Genomic DNA, 20,895 nt, shown 5'->3' on the forward strand with positions numbered 1-20,895 from the left:
AAAACGGCCGTCGGAACAGAATGCCGTTTTTCCCATTGAAATAAATGGGCCGATGTATGGAGGCGTTCTGCTCCCAATTTTTCGCTTGTTTTTCGGGCGTTTACGGCCCGAAAAACGGCCGAAAATAGGCTGTGTGAACATACCCTAAGGGACGTGAATCTGCAATTACTTCAATTGGGCCTCGACAACACGCAGGACCACGTGAAACGGCTGTAGGCTTTTTCCGCATCTTACTGATCATGATTGCTGAATAAAAAAATTGTTTGCATAAGTCGGTGAGTGCCGCAACGTTTGTTCTACTATTGTAGATACTTACAAGCTGTTGTGCTGTCTTGGTCGCTGAGCACCCCGTGGGCAAATGGTTTAGCTGAGTCTGATATCAAGTGGAATTGCGTAGAAAAGAAACTCCATACAGGTGTAGTGCTGTGTCCAATATTTAGCAGTGCCAGCCTTTTCCCATTTACCTATGACTTTCTATAATAGGTTGCTACTGTACTACAGTGTATTATGCCAATCAATGTTAAAGGGGCTTTTCTATTTTGGACATTTATAGCATATCCACGGCATATGCCATAAATGTCCGATAGATGCAGGTTCCACTACTGGGACCCGCACCTATTTCTAGAACGGGGTCCCCTGACCCAGGTCCTATCTTGCTCACCTCCCCCTGCTCCCTGGCCACTGTCTGACAAGGTGTTCTGGAGTTACAGAAACAGCGAGGTGGGACCCCCGTCTATCGGACATTTATGGCAAATTCTGTGGATATACCATAAATGTCCAAGATGGGTAACCCCTTTAAGGCACATGCACATGGCCGTATTATGATTCCATTCCATTTTCAGACGGACTCCATACGAATCCAACAGAAAAAAATTGTGGAACTCTGCATTGCATGCCATATGCTAGGAGATATTTTCCCATTGCTTCCTGGAAACAATATCTCTGGACACAGCTCCGATGGAGCATGTCGCAATTTATTTTCAGTTAGATTTTTAGGGGCCCTGTGCCAGTGTGCATGAGTTTTTACACTGACCGGCAATCTATTAGACTTTTATAATTAAAGCGACCCTCCAGTCCGAAAAATGTACTATACATTTAACATGTATAGTCCACTTACCTGCTGCCCCCTTCCTAAACGATCCAGCCTTTGTTCCTCTGTTCCAGTTCCCCGCTCTGCGGTCTTCAAAATGTCCGCCACTGTCTCAGACTTTTTTTGTGGAGATCTTCTTTGGAAGTCTGAGACCCCCCCCCCCCCCACCTCCTCCACTGTGCTCCGATGGACCAGCGCTGATGACTTTAGTGCTGCTGGACAGTGCCGACGTCATCAGCGCCGGTCCATTGGAGGCTTGCGGCTGGGGGGAACGGGGATATGGCGATTGGTGGGATTCCCAGCAGTCAGATCCTCACAGATCTAACAGTTATCACCTAGCCAGTGGATAGGTGATGGCTTGTAACCAGAATACCCCTGTGCTTACATTTATCCGCTGTCCCCTTATCACAGCCTCCTATGATGATGTTTCCTCACATATGACCACTGCAGCGGTTACATTAGATGACATGTCATCACAGGAGGACGGTTCAGAAGAGACAGCCGAGGGACCAGGGAGGCATTGCTACGGGAACGCCATGGGAGGTGAGTATACTTTTTTTTTTCTGTCAGCTTTCTGCTGCTGAAAATTTGGACAAAAATAAACTCTCTTGCAGATTCTGCCAAAAATCCCGGAAAAAATAGTGCAGCATACAGCGCTATTTTGTCTGGGAAAGTGACGAAAACTATGAAGGAAACAAGACGGACTCAATTAAAGTCAGTGGGGGAGATCCATATAAACTTTCCAACAGCAAAACTGCCTTGTTGCTCACCACGCAGCTTTCATTTTTTACACTTCTCTTAAAAAAAATGAAAATTGCCCTGAGATTGGTTGCTATGAGCAACAACAACAGTTTTACTGTTAGATCGTTTTCATGACTCTCCCCTAATTGGTTTGCCTGGGCACCGTTGGTGTCCAGTCTGTCACTTCGCAGATGTGAACATAGCCTTACACTACTAGTTTCAACTAGCCACAGTAATTGAGGTTCTATTGTTTTGTGTCGCCCTGTCTGAGGATAGCATCCACTTTCCATCATATGCACAGTGCAATGAATTGATTATAGGCTACATTCAGCTGGAAAAGAAAAGCTCCAACAAAATGGCTCCTGTATGGAAGACAAAATATTCTATTAAAGTTTCGCCTCTAGTGGTTGAGCTGACGTAGCACTGCCAGGTTTCGCCATAGCAACAGCATAACCGCGCCTACTCCCATCATGCAGTTCGGCTGGCGGCTGTGGATTGGACGAATTTAAAACAAAACGGCGGCTCTGAAGTTGGACACTTGTGTTTGCGGCCCGGAGCTCCTGGGGATGTGTAGTGGATCGTGTGCCGGAACACAGAGTCACCTCACCCGCCTCTAACGTGAGTGTCGTTCTCTTGTGTTCATAGTCACTCTCGTTTACTTATTTGTCAGTGCGGGAAGTGATAGCGGCAAACTGTGTGTGTGAGAGAGAGAGTGGGTGTGTGTGTGTAGGAGAGTGAGTGTGTGTGTGTGTGGGAGAGTGTGTGTGTGTGTGTGTGTGTGTGTAAGCGTAGGAGCAGTTGGGGAATTTTTTTGTATTTCTATGGTTCACGCAGCTTTTTTTTCATTAGTCTTTTGGGGCAAAAATGCCTGAGAATGCGGAAGCTGAACGCCTACAAGCATTTGTCCATTGATTTCAATGGGACAAACACCCTGTAAAAACTGCATGTCACTTTTTGAGCTTTTTTTGGAACAGTTTTTAATTGGGTCAATAGAAAAACAACACCAAAAAGGCTTGATACTTTAAAAACAGCTGAAAATCAGAGGCTGTTTTCCCTTGAAAACGTCTCCATATTTTACAGCAGTTTTGCGTGTGAACATAGCCTTATAGTTGTACTGAAGAGTTCCTTGTCACTGCAAATCAGGAGAGTAAACCAGACCTTTTTTAAGGCCCTATTCACGCGTCCTGGTTTCACAGCCGCAGTAGGAACAATAGACCCGAAATGGGCTATTCATACAATTGTGTTTTTTGTTTTTTTTTGTTTTTTTTTTTTTGAAGGCCCGAGAAACCCGACTGTCAAAAAATGGGACATGCCCTATTTTCGGCCGTTCGCCCGGCTCCCATAGAAGTCTATGGGGCCGGGTAATACACGCCCATCACTGGAATATGTTCCAAGTGACGGCCGTGTCTTCCGTTGCTCGCTCTCTCTCTTCCCCCTCATAATGTGAAGTGCATGTGAGGAGGAGGGTATTTTTTTTGCTCCCCGTAGGAGCGGAATCCGCAGTCTCCGGCCACAGCTTTCGCAACGCTGTGGCTGGGGATTAGGGATTCCGCTCCAGGAGAAGTCCCTGACTTCACTGTTCACATATGGACACAGGGACTTCTGAAGCGGAATCCCTGTGGCCGGTGTTTCCGCTCCTGGAACGCTGGCTGGGGGGGGGGGCTGTGTTATGTTAAAGGTGGGCTGTGTGGCGCTACCTGCAGGTGGGCTGTGTGGCGCTACCTGCAGGTGGGCTGTGTGGCGCTACCTGCAGGTGGAAGTGTGGCAAAGACTTTGCAAATGAAATTCATCCAGTTTTAAAATGGACAGGGAAAAAAACGGGTCAAAATCTGCCGTTAAAAACGGAAACACGGAACGGAAACGGCCAAAAAAACAGACCATAACGGCCCTTTTTATCTGCAGAATAGAGTCTGACACTTTTTTTATTACATTTTTGGCAGGCGAAGAGTCCCAAAAAGATATCCATTTTATTTGCTTAATTTTTATGCCTTTACTGTGCGGAATAAGTAACTTTGTACTGTAATAACTTGCATTGATACGGAAGTGGCGATACCAATTATGTTTATTTCATTATTTACATTATTTTAAGGGTAAAAGGGGATTTTTTTTTTGTACTTCTAATAAATATGTATTAATAATTTCTGTGGTCTTCCTAGTAATCATGAATCCCTCTGAAGAACATCACCCCCCTCCTAGACCCTCCTATCTTGGATTGGAAATAACCTATCCAACAAATGAACCACAAGAGATGGACGATATCAGAAAAAATCTATCAGAGCAGTTTTTATTGCTGAAAGACACGGAGTCTGATTCTACCCAAGTGAGTAGTGTGTGTTTTTTTTTTTTTTTTTTCAAAAGAACCGGATAACTCAGTTTATTTATTTTTCTAATAGTCCGCTAGTATGAAATCCATATTGAAATGGTAGACTCCTAAAATTCCCAAGTGATAGCATGGTTTTGTCCATAGTTTCGCTTTACTTAGCCACCATGGTCATGTGTGTTCCACAAGAACACATCACATTAATATCTACACATCACATTAATATCTACATATCCTACGATTGTCAAAGAGCGGCGGGGGAATGGTGTGAAAAGTACAGGTACAGCCCAACCATAAAGGGAATGTGTCGCTAGCAAATTTTTTTTTTAGTTAAACAATTATTATTTGAGTGATTACATATTGTGTTCATTTTTTCACAAGTCAGGAAGTATTATAAATTAGATTTTAACTTATAACATTTCCATGTGCTGGGCACTAGAGGGAGCAGTTCCCAAAATTGCTGCATGATCAATGTGGTAAAGCAACCTCATTGCTTTATGCTGCAAATTTGGGGTAGACACTCTCTAGTGTCCTCACACAATCCCCCTCCCTTATTCTGGCTAGTGCCAGGAGAAGGAGGGGGTTTGGATCTTCAAACCTCCTACACTGTGTGCCGCTATTTTCTCAGCGACTGCACAGTGTAGGAGGATTAGATACAGTGCTCAGCAGACAGTATCACCCGAACATACACATCACATACACGAACATAACTTACCTGCTCCTGCTGCCTTCGTTCCTCTGCCTTGCGCTTTCGCTTCCTTGAACATATGGCCGGAAGTCGTCCTCTTACTGTCCGGCCGCGGCTTCCGGTCCACATGAAAATGCGCCGGATGTCGTTCTGCGAACGTGCTTTGTTTTGGTCTGTGTGGTAGCAGCGCATGCGCCGTTCCCGCACAGATGGCGTACGCTGCAGTGAATGGAACGGCTCCCGTTCGCATTCTCTTTGGGGTGGTTTGTGCCGTATTCCATCTCTGTATGTGTCGTTAATCGACACCTACAGAGATGAAGAAAAAATAAATTGCAGCCCCCATAGAGAAGTAAGAAGAAAGTAAAAAGTACAACACAAGAACACAAATAAAATTTCGTTTAATATCATACTAAAAGCAATATGATAAAAAAAATAAAAAATTCATGTCCCCCTTCCCTTTAAAGGGAACCTGTCATAACCTAACCACAGGCAGCATGATTTAGCAGTGTTTAAAAGAAGTTCTAGTTTTAACACTTTCAGTGTGAAGTGGGGGTAGAGTCTGATGTGCGGCTTCACTATGACGTTTCTACCCAGCTCTGCTTGATAGACAGATCTCTCCCTATTTGTGTACATGGAGGGACTGCTCAATAGATCGGAGACAGGCGAAGAGAAGCCAGAGAGTAGCCGCCCAGTGGACACTTCTCCCTGACATTTATTAAAGCTATGGTGTCTCTAAAACGCTGTAGAGCTTAAAACGGTTGTTCAAGGGAAAGTGTCACGTAATTTTTTTTATATGTTTTGATTTTAGTATGTTATTAAAATACATTTTATTTATTTGTGTTTTACTTACTGTGGGGGCTGCCTTTTTTTTTTTTTTTTTTTTCCCCATCTCTGTATGTGTCGCTTAACGACACATACAGAGATGGAATACGGCACATACATCCCCATAGTGAATGTGAACGGGAGCCGTTCCATTCACTATAGCGTACGCCGTCTGTGTGGGAGCGGCGCATGCGCCGCTCCCACACAGTCCAAATGGAAGGTCTTCGGCAGAGCGACATCCGGCACCATTTTCATGTGGGCCGGAAAGTAAGATGACTACTTCTGGTCGCAGCTTCCATCCATATGTTCCAAAGCAAGGACTAGGAGTGGATTCAGCGGCGGCGGCAGGAGCAGGTAAGTCATGTTTGTGTATGTTCGTGTTATACTGTGTTATAACCACTGTATCTAATCCTCCTACACTGTGCATTCGCTCAAAAAAATGGCGGCACACAGTGTAGTAGGTTTGAACATTCGACCCCCTCCTTTCTCCTGGCACTAGCCAGGAGAAAGGAGGGGGCATTGTTTGAGGACACTAGAGCGAGTGTCTTCTCCAATTTTGCAGCGTAAAGCAATGAGGTTGCTTTACCACATGCCAATTCTGCAATTTTGGGAATTGCTCCCTCTAGTGACCAGCACATGGAAATATTCTAAATTAGAATCTAATTTATAATATTTCCTGACTTGTGAAAAAATTAGAACAATGTGTAATCCTTTATATACTAACTGTTTAACTAAAAAAAAAAAATTCTAGCGACACTTTTTCCCTTTAAAAGGGTCCCTTGACAATAAGCTGGAATCTGGGGAAACCTGTGTTCAGTTTCCCTGCAGCACCACCACAGGGGAAATTAAGCATTAGTGTGTTTTATATGAATGTATTGTCTGTAATACAGGACAGGTCCTCCAGGGCAAGAGGCACTCTTTGTAGCCGCTCTCCACTTTGGCCAAGGAATGAGGATACCGAGCAGGGACACCCTCTATTAATTCAGAATTCCCTAAAAGGGTATATGAAAAAAAAAATATTTTTAACTGGAAAACCCATTTAAGGTGACTATGCCATGATTAATAATTATAAAATGTCTGATTGCTGGGACCCCACTGATCGCTAGTGATCGCAGTGGGGAAAAGCTTGATTGGAGCAGCGGTCGAGCATTGAAACATCCGGGCACTGGACTTAGCCATCTCCATAGTCTCTACCATAGACTATAAGTAGAGCGGCACCGTGCATTCTCGACCACCGATCCATTCAAAGTTCTCCTCGCTTCGATCTTTCTAGTGAATGGGGGGGCCCCCAGTGATCAGACATTTATCAGCAATTCAGTTTTATTTTGTGATGGTCTCAGGAACACTATCTTTTTTTCAAAGGGAATTAGTGAAGTCGCAACACAAGTTGCCATGTTTTTGTTGAACGATGATACAATTTCCCAGACTATTGCCATTTGTAGCACCACCAATAGTAAAGGTTTTGGGGCAGCAGCTGATGAATCAGCACCCCCCCCAGCAGCTTTTCGTCTTGTAGCCCTAAATTTTCCAGTTAAACATCTAGACTTGTCTATTGTTTACTTCTAGAAAAGCACATTGGAGCCTGTGCAAGTTTTCCTTCGTGTTCGACCTTTTACTGGATCTGAGACTGAGCAAAAAGAGTCACAGGTGAGTGTTGCAGAGCTGTATGTAACCTGGTGCTATTTTTGTATTGTCTTTATTTTAAGTGTGTGTGTGACCATAGGACAAGTAACGGCACCAGGACTTCAAGATTGATGAACGGTTGGTTTAATCACCAAGTGAGCGTCATTTTTGTTCTCATCTCACGATTATTTTTTTGTAGGATTGTGTTGGAATTCCTGATTCCTGCAGTGTGCTGGTGAAAGCGCCTCTTGGTTCACAGGCTGGTCGAGTGAGTGACAAAGGATGTGTGTCAATGGCTCAGAAGTTCACCTTTACTCATGTAAGAACCTTACTCCTCATGGTTACCAAAAATGTTTCTTCTCAGACTGACTTGTTCTGTTTTATGTAATCTATTATTTGCTGTCTAACAGGTGTTTGGTCCCGAAACGTCGCAAAGTCAGTTTTTTGAGGGTTCTATGAAGAAGCAAGTGATTGCTTTTATGAAAGGACAGAATCAACTGATTTTTACATATGGTGTTACTAATGCTGGCAAAACATATACATTCCAAGGTAAGCCCCGTGGCACAGAAATGCTGTTTAGATATTACTGTTTTCAGTTTCTTGGGGACTAAAACATTTGATCCCTCGTACAATACATGTATTGTCTTGTTTAACTTTCTCCAATTAAAACCTCTGGCAGGGCCTAAGATGGCAAGCCTGGGGGCCTTCAACAGGCCCTCGCCTGCCATGACATCCCATCCTCTAACTGCTTAGATGCTAAGGTCTCTATTCAACGTGGTTGATTGGCGTTATCTCAGATACTGACTTTTGGAGCAGGGTGTCAGCTGCTGCATAAGGAATGAGCTCCACTCCTGAGCCTGGTCCATATAAACACTGGTGGTAACTGCTGTACATGTACATTGGATGTTGCCAAGAGATAAAAGGAAAACTAAACCTAGAAATGAATGGGAGACGTAAGGAGATTTATTTGCCCACACTGTTCACACAATGTTGTTCTCTGTTATAAGCACAAGATGGCGCCATGTCCCCATGGTAAAATTTTTCTGTAGATTGAATTGACCAAGTTAATGTCTGAACATTATTTATAAAGTTTTATACCACCATTACATTTTGCTGCTGAAATAAGTGTTTTCTATAATATATAGAAAAGTCTGCGATCCCCATCTCCTTGTAGTGGAAAAAATCTGCACAAAAATCAGAGCACGTCTGTGGAAGAGCTGTGGCTTTTCATAGCTGATTTCAGCCCTTGCGATACAAAGGGTCAAATGCGCGACATAATCTGCATGTAACATGTGGATTTGCAGCAAAATCCGTGGTGGAAATTTTCAGCCATGTCTTTACTTACTTTAGGGCATAGTGATATCATAAGGGGGTTGTAATTCCCCACTTTGGACCCCTCCCTCTAGCCGTCAGAGCGGAGAGTTAATTCAAAAGCATTATTACCCTGTAGGACCTAGAACTACCTTGTATTTTTCGGTTGCCCATTAATTTGAATGTGGCCCATATTGCTACATTTCCCCTGGCAGTAACAGCTGATCCTGTGCGGTTTCAGCTTCCGAACCCACACCAAGTAGGTATGTACTCTCTCATCCTATTACTGCCAAGGACATAGGTAATAGTCATCACTTGCAGCGACTGGAATATAAGGGCTAAAGCTTAGATATTTGGTATCGTATTACTGGATCTTAGCTTCCAAATGATACAGGTACAAAGCCCTAGGCGCAATTTAAGGGGAGCAGAATAAAAAGTTGTAAGGGAGGTAAGAAGCTGCAAGTGAAAGCAGGAAGAAAGATCCCAGCCTGTTACCATCATCTCTATAAAGCATTCCAGTGACCCCAAGTAGGGGGGGGGGGGGGAATACAGGAACTTGTCCTTATCACACCTATTATCCATGGGAGAGTATATGATCTTAGGGGGAGTTTTTTTTTTTTTTTGTATTTTTTTTTTTAAATCTTTCTTTAATGCTGAATTGCATGAAGGCACCAATGAATGTAAAGTGCTAGGTTTCATTTTTGCAACATGTGAGGTGTCTGGTCTCATAAAATGAGTTTGGGGATATATTTAAATTTTATTTCTATGAAAATTGCTGTAGCAATGGGGCTAATCTCTTCTCATAGGGTAGGACTGGGTACTCCAATTCATTCACAATTCCAATCATGCACAATTCTGTTATCTTTTGTAGTGGAGTTTTCCAGTAACTTTTATTAAGTATTCCCTTGGGCTTCTGTCAGTCTGAGAGAATTCTCTCTGGTTTGAGTGTTGGGCTAAATTCACACAAAATGTAAATACTGCAGAGTTTCCACAACAGATTTCATTGTAGAATATCTGTAGCATAATATAGTAACAGCAGAGTGGATAAGGTTTTAACAAATCTCCCTCACATGCTCTGTAAAAAATCTGCCCAAACTACTGTTACACTGCACTGTAGGTCAATTTATATAGATTATTTTTTTTTTTGTTGTAATCTGCAGCATTAATTGACCGCTACTTTTCTGTTCCAGGTTTGCTCCATTGAGTTCAATGGGAGGTAAAACCAGCAACAAATAGAAAATGTTGCAGATTTTAGCGGCGTTTTAGTTGCAGTTTCGCTGCAAAGATCGCATGTCAAAAAAACAACAACTTGGTTTTTGTGTAAAATGAAAAAAAAAAAATGTTCTACTTAGCCGCTGTCCTAGCGACGCTTTCTTCTGTTCTCTGCACAGGCTGGCCTCCTAGGATGACATTTCATCCCATGTGACTGCTGCAGCATCATCCCAGGAGGCCGTCCTGGCCGAGAACAGAAGAAAGCGTCGCTATGACGAGACCAGGGTAGGTATAAATTTATTTATTTTTATTTTTTTCCATAGCTGAGACTTCGCATCAAAAACTGTTCTACAATTTGGGGCATTTTTTTCGGACCGAATTCCCTGTGGGTTCTTGGACGTATACGCTGTGTACTTATGCAGTGTCCCTGCCCTGTGTGAACATGGCCTTGCGATGTAACTAGTCCTGGAATACACGCATTTGAATCTAGCCTGATACTGTTCTTACAGTCTGGCTCTCTCCTGCACATATAATCTGCAGTACCACTTATTGGTTGATTGCGGTTCCACACAAATTGGTGTATCCTGCTGTCAATCAACTGAGACTGCAGGAACGATGTCACTGGTCCAGCGCGGGTTGGCTGCAGACTGCTAAATCCCTGTAGTGATGTGAGGTCATTTAAGCCTCTTCACTGGCGTTTTCGTTGCCATTGCCCCTAATACCTCTGAAGATGCCGTATCTATGGCAAAACATGTTGGGGGGGGGGGGGGGAATTGTTTTTAATTGCCAATCGAACTTGTTTACTCTATATAGGTGATCTTCAGATTCATCCAAGAAAAAACATTTACTGTGTGACGGGCACTAATCGCATTGTTTCTCCTACTGCCCTGAGCATGGACTGATTGTGCCTCTATAGAGCAACTGGCAACTTATTTTAAAGCATCCAGAGACAGCTGGCTTAGCTGATCGGTGTGGGGTCAGGGTGTCTGACCCGCACCGATAATATACTTATGTATACCTATACTGTGGATAGGTCACACAGGCGTAGTCTTGATGTATATGACAGTTTACAGCGTAATCTCGCGAGACTACACCTGCTGTGCTGTAAATCCACCAGACGTCAGGATTCTGAATATACATCCCGTCCTGGCTGGAGGTAATGTTTGTTCATTGTCAGGACACAAGAGTAACTGCACATAGTGAAGAACGCAGGTTTACTATGTGCAGAATAAATGAATGGAGAGAAGTGTATGACACTGGTCACTGATTGGTCAGCGTCATACACTTCTCTGTACAACGCACACTTGGCCATATAGTGAAACACGCCCAGTTGTCCATTAAGAAACTCATTAGCATAAAGCTAATATAGGTCATAACTCCATCAAAAATGATTGTTTTTCTAAATAAAAACCACTGCTGTAATCTACATTACAGCGCCGATCACATCATGTACAAGATAGGGCACTTATAATGTGGAGGCAGAGCCTCTTTGAAACCAAACCCTCGCCTTATATTTTGAAAGTAGATCTGTCTTTTTTTTTTCTTACTGTGATTCTGCAGCTTGTAAGATCAAACACCTGTAATTCATCTTCAGGCCGAGCTGTAAAGTGAGATATTGCTCTCTAACTTTTTGTGGTGTTTGTGGAGCTCCACAACAAAATCCGAACAATCCGCTTTCTAAATGATCCAACAGAGGGCTGTTAATCGGAGGCTTGAACTCTGCTTCTCAGGCTCTGGCAGCTTTTAATTGGCAGTTGTTGTAGTTTCATATATTTCACCACTTCTTGCTTGTTATGTTCTGTCAGAACTGCAGCAGCAATTATTTACAACTTGTATCTGAACTTTTTATTGGCAGATGCTGTCAAAATCCGAACTTTACTGCGGTTGTCACTAGTTTTGTGATTACTGATCTTATAGGGCTTGGTTCATTTTAGATGTTACCTGTTCCTGCAAGTGTATTGGTACATTGATAATATCAAAGGGCAAATTCCCCAGCAGTCAATTCTTCTAAAGATAGAAGTTCTTGAGATGCGTCTCGGGCACTTCCAGTGGCATCTGACGTCACTTCCGGTAACTGATTGGGTACTGGTTTAGCTGATGTTGTTGCCGGTGGCGTCTGACGTGCTAGTAACAGGTGAGAGGAATCCCAGCACTGCTGGGCACTATATAAATAGGGAGCAGGGAGGCAGCCAGCTCCTGTAGATCCTCTGCAGAAACTAGAATTTCAGCCTGTAATTACTGTGAGCTGTAAAACCAGAGACCTCACCGTGTTGAATCATTAAGGTTATGTGCACACGATGAGAGGCATTTACGTGTGAAAAGACAGACTGTTTTCAAGAGAAAACAGCTGCTTTGTTTCACACGTAAATGCTGCTCCTCGCATTTTGCGAGGCGTCTGTGACGCTCGTAAATCTTGAGCTGCTCTTCATTGAGTTCAATGAACGGCTCAAATTACGTTGCAAAGAAGTGTCCTGCACTTATTTGCCGAGGCAGTCAATTTACGCGTCGTCGTGTGACAGCTGTCAAACGACTATGCGTAAATTACAGGTTGTCTGCACAGTACGTCGGCAAACCCATTCAAATGAATGGGCAGATGTTTGCCGACGTATTGTAGCCTTATTTTCAGGCATAAATCGACGCATAATACGCCTCGTTTACGTCTGAAAATAGGTCGTGTGAACCCAGCCTTTGTCTGATACTTGTGATGTCCATTCAAGAAGCGCTGACCCATCAGAAGCCCCGAGGCCTCCAAGGCCGGTATTTGTCCTGTGGGATGATGGGGTCCACTGAACGTTTGGTAAGATGCATTTTCCATTATCTTAATGGTTTTCTATGCCTTGTGTTTTTATAGACTACTTAAAGTGGTTAGGAAGTCCAGCTCTAGTAAAGCCAGGACTTGTGGAATCTGTAAAAAGACTTTATCATCCTCTTACTCTAAACCCCTTCAAGTCTGCCTGGATAGGGTCATTGCTGAGCAGGCGCCTTCTTTAACCCCATCCCGCCCAATCATGTACAGTAACGTGATGAAAACGTGTCTTAACGCCTTTTCACGTTACTGTACGTGATGGAGATGAAGCTGGCTCAGGAGCTGAGCCAGCGACATCACCTCCGGTTGACAGCTGTGTGTTACAGCTGGCACCCTGAGCTATCAGCCAGGACCGGAGCTAGCATCCAATCAGGCCGCTTAACCCCTCACATGCTGCATTCAATAGAGATCGCAGCATGTGAGGTGTTTATAGCCACCGGCACCCCAGCAATGTGATCGCTGGGTTGCCGGTGGCTGCAAAGGCGATCCGAGGCCTAATACTTACCTTCCGGTCTGCCAGCAATGGAATCCTCCTATGCCCCGCTTGGCAAGATGGCGCCGCCTCAGAAGCTGAGCCGGCGTAATCAGCAGTGTGTGTCCGCTGTATGTTACAGCGGACACCCCGATCTATCGCCAAGAACCGGAGCTAGCTCCGATTCCTGGCATTAACCCATTCGATGCAGCAATCCATTGCGATCGCTGCATCCTAGAGGTTTGTAGCAAATCTGCAGCCTGCCATGCAATGGCAAGGCTGGCGACTGCTACTATGGCAACAGGAGCCATAACAATGGCCTCCTGTCTGCCATTACGGAAGCTGATTAGGCCCCGCCCAGAGGCGGAGACTGATCGGCTTGCTGTCAGTCAACAACTGACAGTTCCAATACATTGCACTACATAGGTAGTGCAATGTATTAGAACCTCAAACAAACAGTTGGACCTTCAAGTCCCCTAGTGGGACTAAAAAGTGTAAAACAAAACTCTTATTGTATGTTTTTTACAACTTTTAAAGTAATAAAATAAAACACAATCTCCCCCCTTTTCCCTTATCAATTCATTTATTATTGGAAAAAATAAACCATACATATTTTTAGAGTTTAGGTCGTTACGGTCGAAGCGATAACAAATATGTTGTTTATCCAGCGCAGTGAATGCCGTAAAAAAAACATTGCCATAACTGCTGTTTTTTTTTTTATTCGCTTTTGTCTTCCAAAAACTCAAATAAAAAGTCATCAAAAAGTCACATGTATCCAAAAATTGTGCTTATAAAACCTATACCTCGTACAAGCCCACATACAGCTCCATCGACGAAAAAAATGAAGTTATGGCTCTCACAACATGGCGACAGAAAAAATACATTCTCTTTCCAAAAGTAATTTTATTGTGCAAAAAGTTCTATAAATTGGGTATTGCCGGAATCTTACTGACCCGCAGAATAATGTTAACATGTAGTTTATAACGCATGGTGAACGCTGTGTAAAAAAACCAAAACTATGCCAGAATTGCTGTGTTTTTTTTTTTGTTTTTTTTTTGTCACCTTGCCTCCCAAAAAAAGGATAACAAGTGATCAAAAAGTCGCATGTACCCCAATACAGTACCAATAAAAACTACAGCTCGTCCCGCATAAAACAGCCCTCATACCACTACTTTGATGAAAAAAATAAAATGAGTTAAGGCTCCAATAAGTCAGGAAAGAAAAATATCCAGTTCAGCCCGAGGGGAACAATTCTTCTGTTTTTAAAAAGGTGATGTATCAAGGCACTAAAATTAGGTAACCAGGAAGGGTAGGGTCCAAACATCTGCTGGAAGCGAGGGTGCCCGTATTCTACCAGGACAACACTTCCCAGCAAAATTCCCTAATCTTCAAAGGTGTGGCGTGTGGACCAAAAGGGGGATAAGGAAGGACATTTATCAGTGCGACACCGGCCTGTGCAGAAAGGATCGATCACAGCGTAACAAATATCTATGGATAATTTTTTTTACCTTATACCACCTGACTATGCCCCTGATGTACTCTGCCCAGCTTACATATGCCCCACATTATAAACTGAAATACCAGTAAGACTCCAAATAAAACTATTACCAAGCAAAATCCATGCGCCAAAAGCCAAATGGCGCTCCCACCCATCTGAGCCCTACAGTGTGCCCAAACAGCTGTTTACTTCCACATATATGGCATCTCCATACCTGGGAGAACCCTTTTAACAAATTTTGGGTGTCGCCAGTGGCACAAGCTTTTCTTTTTATTGACAGGTTTTTTTTTTTTTTTCATAGTATACAAACATTCAACATATGAGACTATAACATCCCCTCCACTGAAACCCTCCCCCCCAATTGTCTCTCCTTTAATTGTATTCTTGTGCATTTCGGTTTTGTTTTCTTGTTTTGGGCTATTCAGATAGTTTAAACCGGTTGTGGGGTATAAACTATCTGCATCTTCATGACGCAGGTACTGTTGCCTCCAATGGTAGAGCAGGGGGCCGTAAGGTGCCTGCTCTACCATTCACTATGTATTGCTGGACTCGAGGCAGTGACGTCATCGCGCCTGTCTGTGCTGAACCGCACAGACCAGAGGAGCAGAGGGATCGCCTCTATTTGTTAGAATGGGATTAGTGGCGTATGCATATTTTTAGTAGGCACTATTGGGGCTGTGTAAAGGCAATATACAGCACAGGGGCAGTGTCAGGGGGTATATACTATGCTGCATGCTCGGGAGAAATATAAATTCAATGGCATAGCATGCAAATAGAGGGTGTGGCTTAAATTTATTAATCTAAGTTACATATTCAATTCATCGTGATTTAGGTCATAAACGCCTAGCTCTACTCATAGCTTTTTCTAGCGAAGACCCAATACGGTTGTATTACTACATTTGATTTAGAAATGTATTATTAAAGAGTACTTCCGTATGATATGATTATTGCAGACTATTCCATAATATCATAATTGTTAGCGATCCGACCTGTAAGCCCCCGAGAAAGGAGAGACTGAGTTCCTTTTGGCTATTCTCCTGAACAGCAGTATTCCCAGCCACTCTCTGCGCTGAACTTCAACATCCACTCCCTTCCCAATGGTTCTCTGCACAGTAGGTTGCTGGGAGCGTCCCTGTGTAGGGAAACACCTGTAGGAGCTTCAGTGCTTAACTAGGGCTGAGGCCCCTTCAGTTCTGTACATTAATAGGGGTGCAGGCAGCCAGCCCCCCCCCCCCCCACTGGCATGTGCTTCAGATATGCCATCGCTTTGGTGGGAATACCCCTTTAAGAGCATAATTTGTGTGTGGATGTTCTAATTCCCATGTTCTGTTTTGTCATTTTGTCTTTTTTTCATTCTAGGCTTTCATTTGTCATTTTTCAATTGCAGGCACAAAGGATGATGCAGGTATTTTACCAAGATCAATGGAAATGCTTTTTAATTCAATCCAAGGAAAAGTTTATTACAAGATGGATATTAAACCTCACAAATGTAGGGACTACATAAGACTGACTAAAGAACAAATGAGAACAGAAAACGCTTTTAAAAATGGTGTCCTCCGTCACATGAAAGAGGTATATTGTGTATATGCCATATCGGCCGCAAAGTCAAATCTGCTTCATCTAAAATGAATATCTTTTTGTGTTGGTTTCAATTCTTGCATTTGTGGTAGTTTGCGGTCTCAATGCTATATATAATATTGATGCACATGTAGACAATATCAACAGATTGGATTAGGACTAACCCTTTCATGACCAAGGGTCATTAACACCCCTGCATCCAGGTCATTTTCCATTTCTGACATTCACTTAAACATTCTTTGCAACCACTTTGAATAACATAACTATCTTAACTTTTTTGTTAAGACTTAGGGCCCTAATGTATGAGTGTATAGAAAATCACGATAAATTAAACCTGTAACCTTGATTACGATAAACTTTTTAGACAACACCCCTTTTTGCATACTACGCCCCCTATTGTATACCATTCCATTGAATTATTGAGCCGCTAAGCCTGCTATATACAATTTACCCCGGAACACTACCCCTTACAAAGTACAATGCCCCAATAGTGCCTGATAAAATATTTACCTGGCCCTGTTCCAACGATAAGTGGAGGAGATCCCGCTGCTCCTCCGGTCTGTGTGGCTCGGTGCATATTTTCAGGTTCTGCTGGACTTCTGCCGTATGCCTGCGTTTTAGGCAGCCTATTGGTCAACGGTGTCCTCAATGCCCACCCAATTTACTACTTGGCTTCAATGCCCACGCTCCACGGCGAGCAGACAGTTCCTGCCCCTATTGTACTGTTAAGCCCCCAACAGTGACCAACGCATGGTGGTTTGATGAAAACTAATGGGGAGAGGTGCTGGCACTTGAGACAGCTGCTAGACCGGAAAGTGCAGCGCTACTCGCACTGCAAACATTTAGAGGGGTTGTACACGACTGGACAACTGATGACCTAGCCACAGGATAGGTCATCACTTTATGATCGGTGGTGGTCCGATACCCGGGCGTCCATGCCGGAAGCAGATGGCTCCAGTCACGGAATAGCGGCCGAGCTGCGGTTCTGCAGAACGGATGCTATGTTGTGGTTGAAGCCATCTGCTTCCGGCTCCAACTATTATATACCGTTCAAAACATCCGGAGGCAGCTAATCGGTGCGGGGTTCATATACTGATGACCTGTCCTGTTTAGGGATGCATCGAAACTTCGATACTCTGCACCCTCAAACGGTTCGATACCGTTATTTCATGTATTTCGATACTAGGCTGTGCTACTGCACAGCTTAGCATTGTAACGCATGACTTTATGAGAGTGGGGCTGCGGCTGTGTAATACAGCCATTACCCCGCTCCTAACAAGTGCACACGCGGTCAGCATGAGGTGATTCGGCCAGCGCTAAAGACAGAACATGGCGGGCGCACTGCAAAACACCTCAATGATCTGTCTTCAGTGCCTGAACCGCCGCTCATTAGTGCAGTGCCGGCCACATCACGTCATGATAACTGCGCGGGGCCGTGGCTGTTTTACACAGCCGCAGCCCTGCTCTAACGGAGATGAGACCTCATCGCCGCCCTATTCCCCTGAATGCAGTGATCAATGCTGACAGCAGCATTTAAGAGGAAAATGAGAAGGGGGAGATGCCCCCTGGATCGCGTCACAGGAATCCATGTGATGCGATTGAGGGACATACCATATATGGGCAGACAGACCAGGGTCCATTGAAGGACCCCAGATCTGTCTTACCATATTTCCTGTTAGGGCTTACTGAGGTATGTTCCAACAACTGCCTGTGTACCATCAGTACACTGGCTAATGTACTGGCATATAGATATACGCCAGTACATTAAAGTAAAAACATAAAGGATTATTAAATAAAAAAATATACACTTTTTTTTACAATAAACATTAAAATAAGTCAATACATAAAATATACATACATTCGTTATTGGCGTGGCCGTACGTCATTTATGATGTGTACACTATAAAAAAATAAAATAAAATAAAACTGCTTTCTTTTACTTATTGTGAGGCACAAGGTGTGAAGAATTTAACCTCATGTGCCTCACATTAATAGTAATTAACCCCATCATGCACCTTACACATTAACCCATTATGACTGAGAAACATGATGGGGTTAATTACTATTAATGTGAGGCACATTCAAAATTCATCACACCTCACATCAGAAAATGGAAGAGATATATATATATATATATATATATATATATATATATTTTTTTTATATTACTGTTTGTGTAGTATTGCGATTTTGATAGATACCGATACTTGGCAAAGTATTGTTTTGGTAAGTCCAAATTCTGGTATCCTGACAACCCTAGTCCTGTTGATTGGTCAGCAGTTTTCTGGATGTGGACAACACCTTTAACTCCATTCTATGCTGCCTGACAACTGAACAGGGCATTGGCAGTTGGAATGCATATAGCTGTATGGCAGCCATGAAGGGGTTAATTTATGTGGATTTAGTGTGTATTCACCGTAATATAAATTTCAGTGATTCATGTTTTAATATGGCTTTATACTGGTTGGAGTTCTGTTTTCTGATTCAGAGCTCCAAATCGCCTGCATACATCTTAAATGATAAGCTGCTGTTTAGCTGTAGCCACCACTAGAGGGATATCACTACATACTGTTTTTTTTTTATCTTATTCAAAATTTTTTATTGAGTTTCAGAACACAAAATTACAAAACATAGTGGAGGGAAGGCCTCCACACCTTAAATAAAAAACAAACAAGGTCAGTGGACCAAAGCAAAAACAAACAAGAAAAAAGGAAAATCAATAATGTGCATCACATCTCAACATGAAAAAGAATGGTCGGTATACAACAGTAGCCTGAATAATCCTAGAGGCATAACATCAGGAGGTACAGCGAGACCACTTAATTCAAACAGAGAAGGAGAGGCATATTACCCTAGACAGGGGGAGAGAAAGTATAGAAAAAAGCCCCAAGAGATGGATGGATGGATGGGAGAGGACAAGAGGGATCCTGGACTCCAGTTCCGGCGTATTATGAGTAAAAATCAGCAGTGAGCAAGAGCCATAGTACATTTCACAGGGGCATAGGCCGACTCAGGTTACCGCCGTGAGGTAGGAAGGAGAAGAAAGAAACACTATCCAAGGAGACCATGTAGACGTGTATTTTACCACAGCTGCCGGGGAGTGAGCCACTAAGTGTTCCATTCGCTGTATCAAGGCAACTTCCCGAAACCACTCATCTAATGTTGGGGGTATTGCTGTTTTCCACCTGCGTGGGATCACTGACTTTGCCGCCTGAAGGAGATGTCTAGTTAGGGAGCTTTTATAAACGTGTATTGGCATCGGGAACATGAATAAAAGAGCTGCTTCCGGAGAGTTGGGGACAGAGACTCCAGTAACCTCCAATATCAATTTAAGTACCGCATCCCAAAAACTCCTCAACAAGGGGCAACTCCACCAAACATGAGACATGGAACCTCCTACAGCAGCACAACGCCAACAATTGTCAGGCACAGACGGATACCATTTATGAAGCGCAGCCGGGACCCGATACCATCTAGAGACAATTTTATAACTAGTTTCCTGGGCCCTAATGGCTATAGAGGCTTTTTGTGAGAGGGAGAAACACCGCTTCCATTGTGTATCAGTAAATGTAGTATGTAATTCTCTCTCCCAGGCCCCGCAGAAGGAGGGGAGTTGTTGGGAACGCTGTGAAAGGAGTAATTTATATATGGTGGATATGGTATGGGTAGGGGGCTGGGAGGAGACACATAGGCGCTCAAAGTCCGTCAACAACCTGTGAAGATGTGCGCGTCGGTTAACTGCTCCATAAAAATGTTTTAACTGGGCATATTCATATATATGGCGAGTGAGGGGCACGGCATCGGGGCAGATGGAGGTTAGAGGGAGAAGAGAGGAAGCGGAGAGGACCTGGGCAAAATACATGTGGACGGCCTGCCTAGGAAGGAGCGAACAGCCTTACCAGCAGGAAAGGCTGGATTATCTGTGATAGGAGTTAAAGGACCCAGGGGGTGTATAAGCGTACTTCCAGGCCCTAAGGACCTCAACGCCATGAGAGTATGGTAAACAACAAAGGAGGCTTGAGTCGATCTGTTCCCGGACAGGGTCCACGGCAGGGATGATAGGGTACTGGGACATAGTTGTTGAGCCAAACGGACCCATAGTTTTGATTCACGGTTATGAAAAAAATCTAAAACACGTGCGTGAGTTGATGCCAGATAGTAGAGCCGACAATCCGGCAGACCAACCCCACCCGTACCCCTGGAACGAGTCAGAAGAGCCCGGCTCAGACGTGGACGACCAGTCGGCCAAATGAAGGAGCCGAAGCATCGCTGAAGCCGCAACCAATAGGAGGATGGGATAGAGCTGGGGATCGTCTGCAGGAGATAAAGCAAGCGGGGGAGGAGAGACATCTTAATAATATTGATACGGCCAAACCAGGAAAACTCAGTCTTATGCCAGGAATTAAGGTCAGTGCGAAACTTGGCCTGTAGGGGGATAAAATTATTTGTAAACAATTGTGTAAGGTCCCCACTTATACGGGCACCCAAATATGTAATACCTCTGGAGGGCCATGAAAAGGGGAAATTACTTTGGAGAAGCGACACTAACGGGCCCGGGAGAGAAACATTTAGCGCCTCAGACTTAGAGAAATTGATTTTGAAATTAGACCATGTTCCAAAACGAGACAACTCGGACATCAGTGAAGGGAGAGAGACATGAGGGTCTGTGAGATGGACCAATAGGTCATCAGCGAATGCCGAGCACTTGTATTCCTTCCCTCCAATGTTAATACC

At 43.7% G+C, this 20,895-nt stretch overlaps 1 protein-coding gene across 3 annotated transcripts in view; it reads left to right on the top strand.

The window, feature by feature from the left end:
- The first annotated feature begins 2,187 nt into the window (after positions 1-2,187).
- Positions 2,188-20,895, top strand: part of KIF20B (kinesin family member 20B) — a 100,843-nt gene continuing 82,135 nt past the window's right edge. For 2 of the 3 annotated variants that reach the window (XM_075841208.1, XM_075841209.1), the window contains exons 1-6: positions 2,188-2,449; positions 3,988-4,151; positions 7,228-7,308; positions 7,484-7,603; positions 7,695-7,833; positions 15,971-16,155. In XM_075841208.1, the coding sequence (XP_075697323.1) occupies positions 3,993-4,151; positions 7,228-7,308; positions 7,484-7,603; positions 7,695-7,833; positions 15,971-16,155 (684 nt within the window). In that variant the 5' untranslated portion in view covers positions 2,188-2,449; positions 3,988-3,992. The remainder of the gene's footprint in view (positions 2,450-3,987; positions 4,152-7,227; positions 7,309-7,483; positions 7,604-7,694; positions 7,834-15,970; positions 16,156-20,895) is intronic. The other variant, XM_075841207.1, reaches the window with a different exon arrangement.

Source organism: Rhinoderma darwinii, chromosome 11 (assembly GCF_050947455.1).
Source record: "Rhinoderma darwinii isolate aRhiDar2 chromosome 11, aRhiDar2.hap1, whole genome shotgun sequence".
Taxonomy (NCBI): Eukaryota; Metazoa; Chordata; class Amphibia; order Anura; family Rhinodermatidae; genus Rhinoderma; species Rhinoderma darwinii.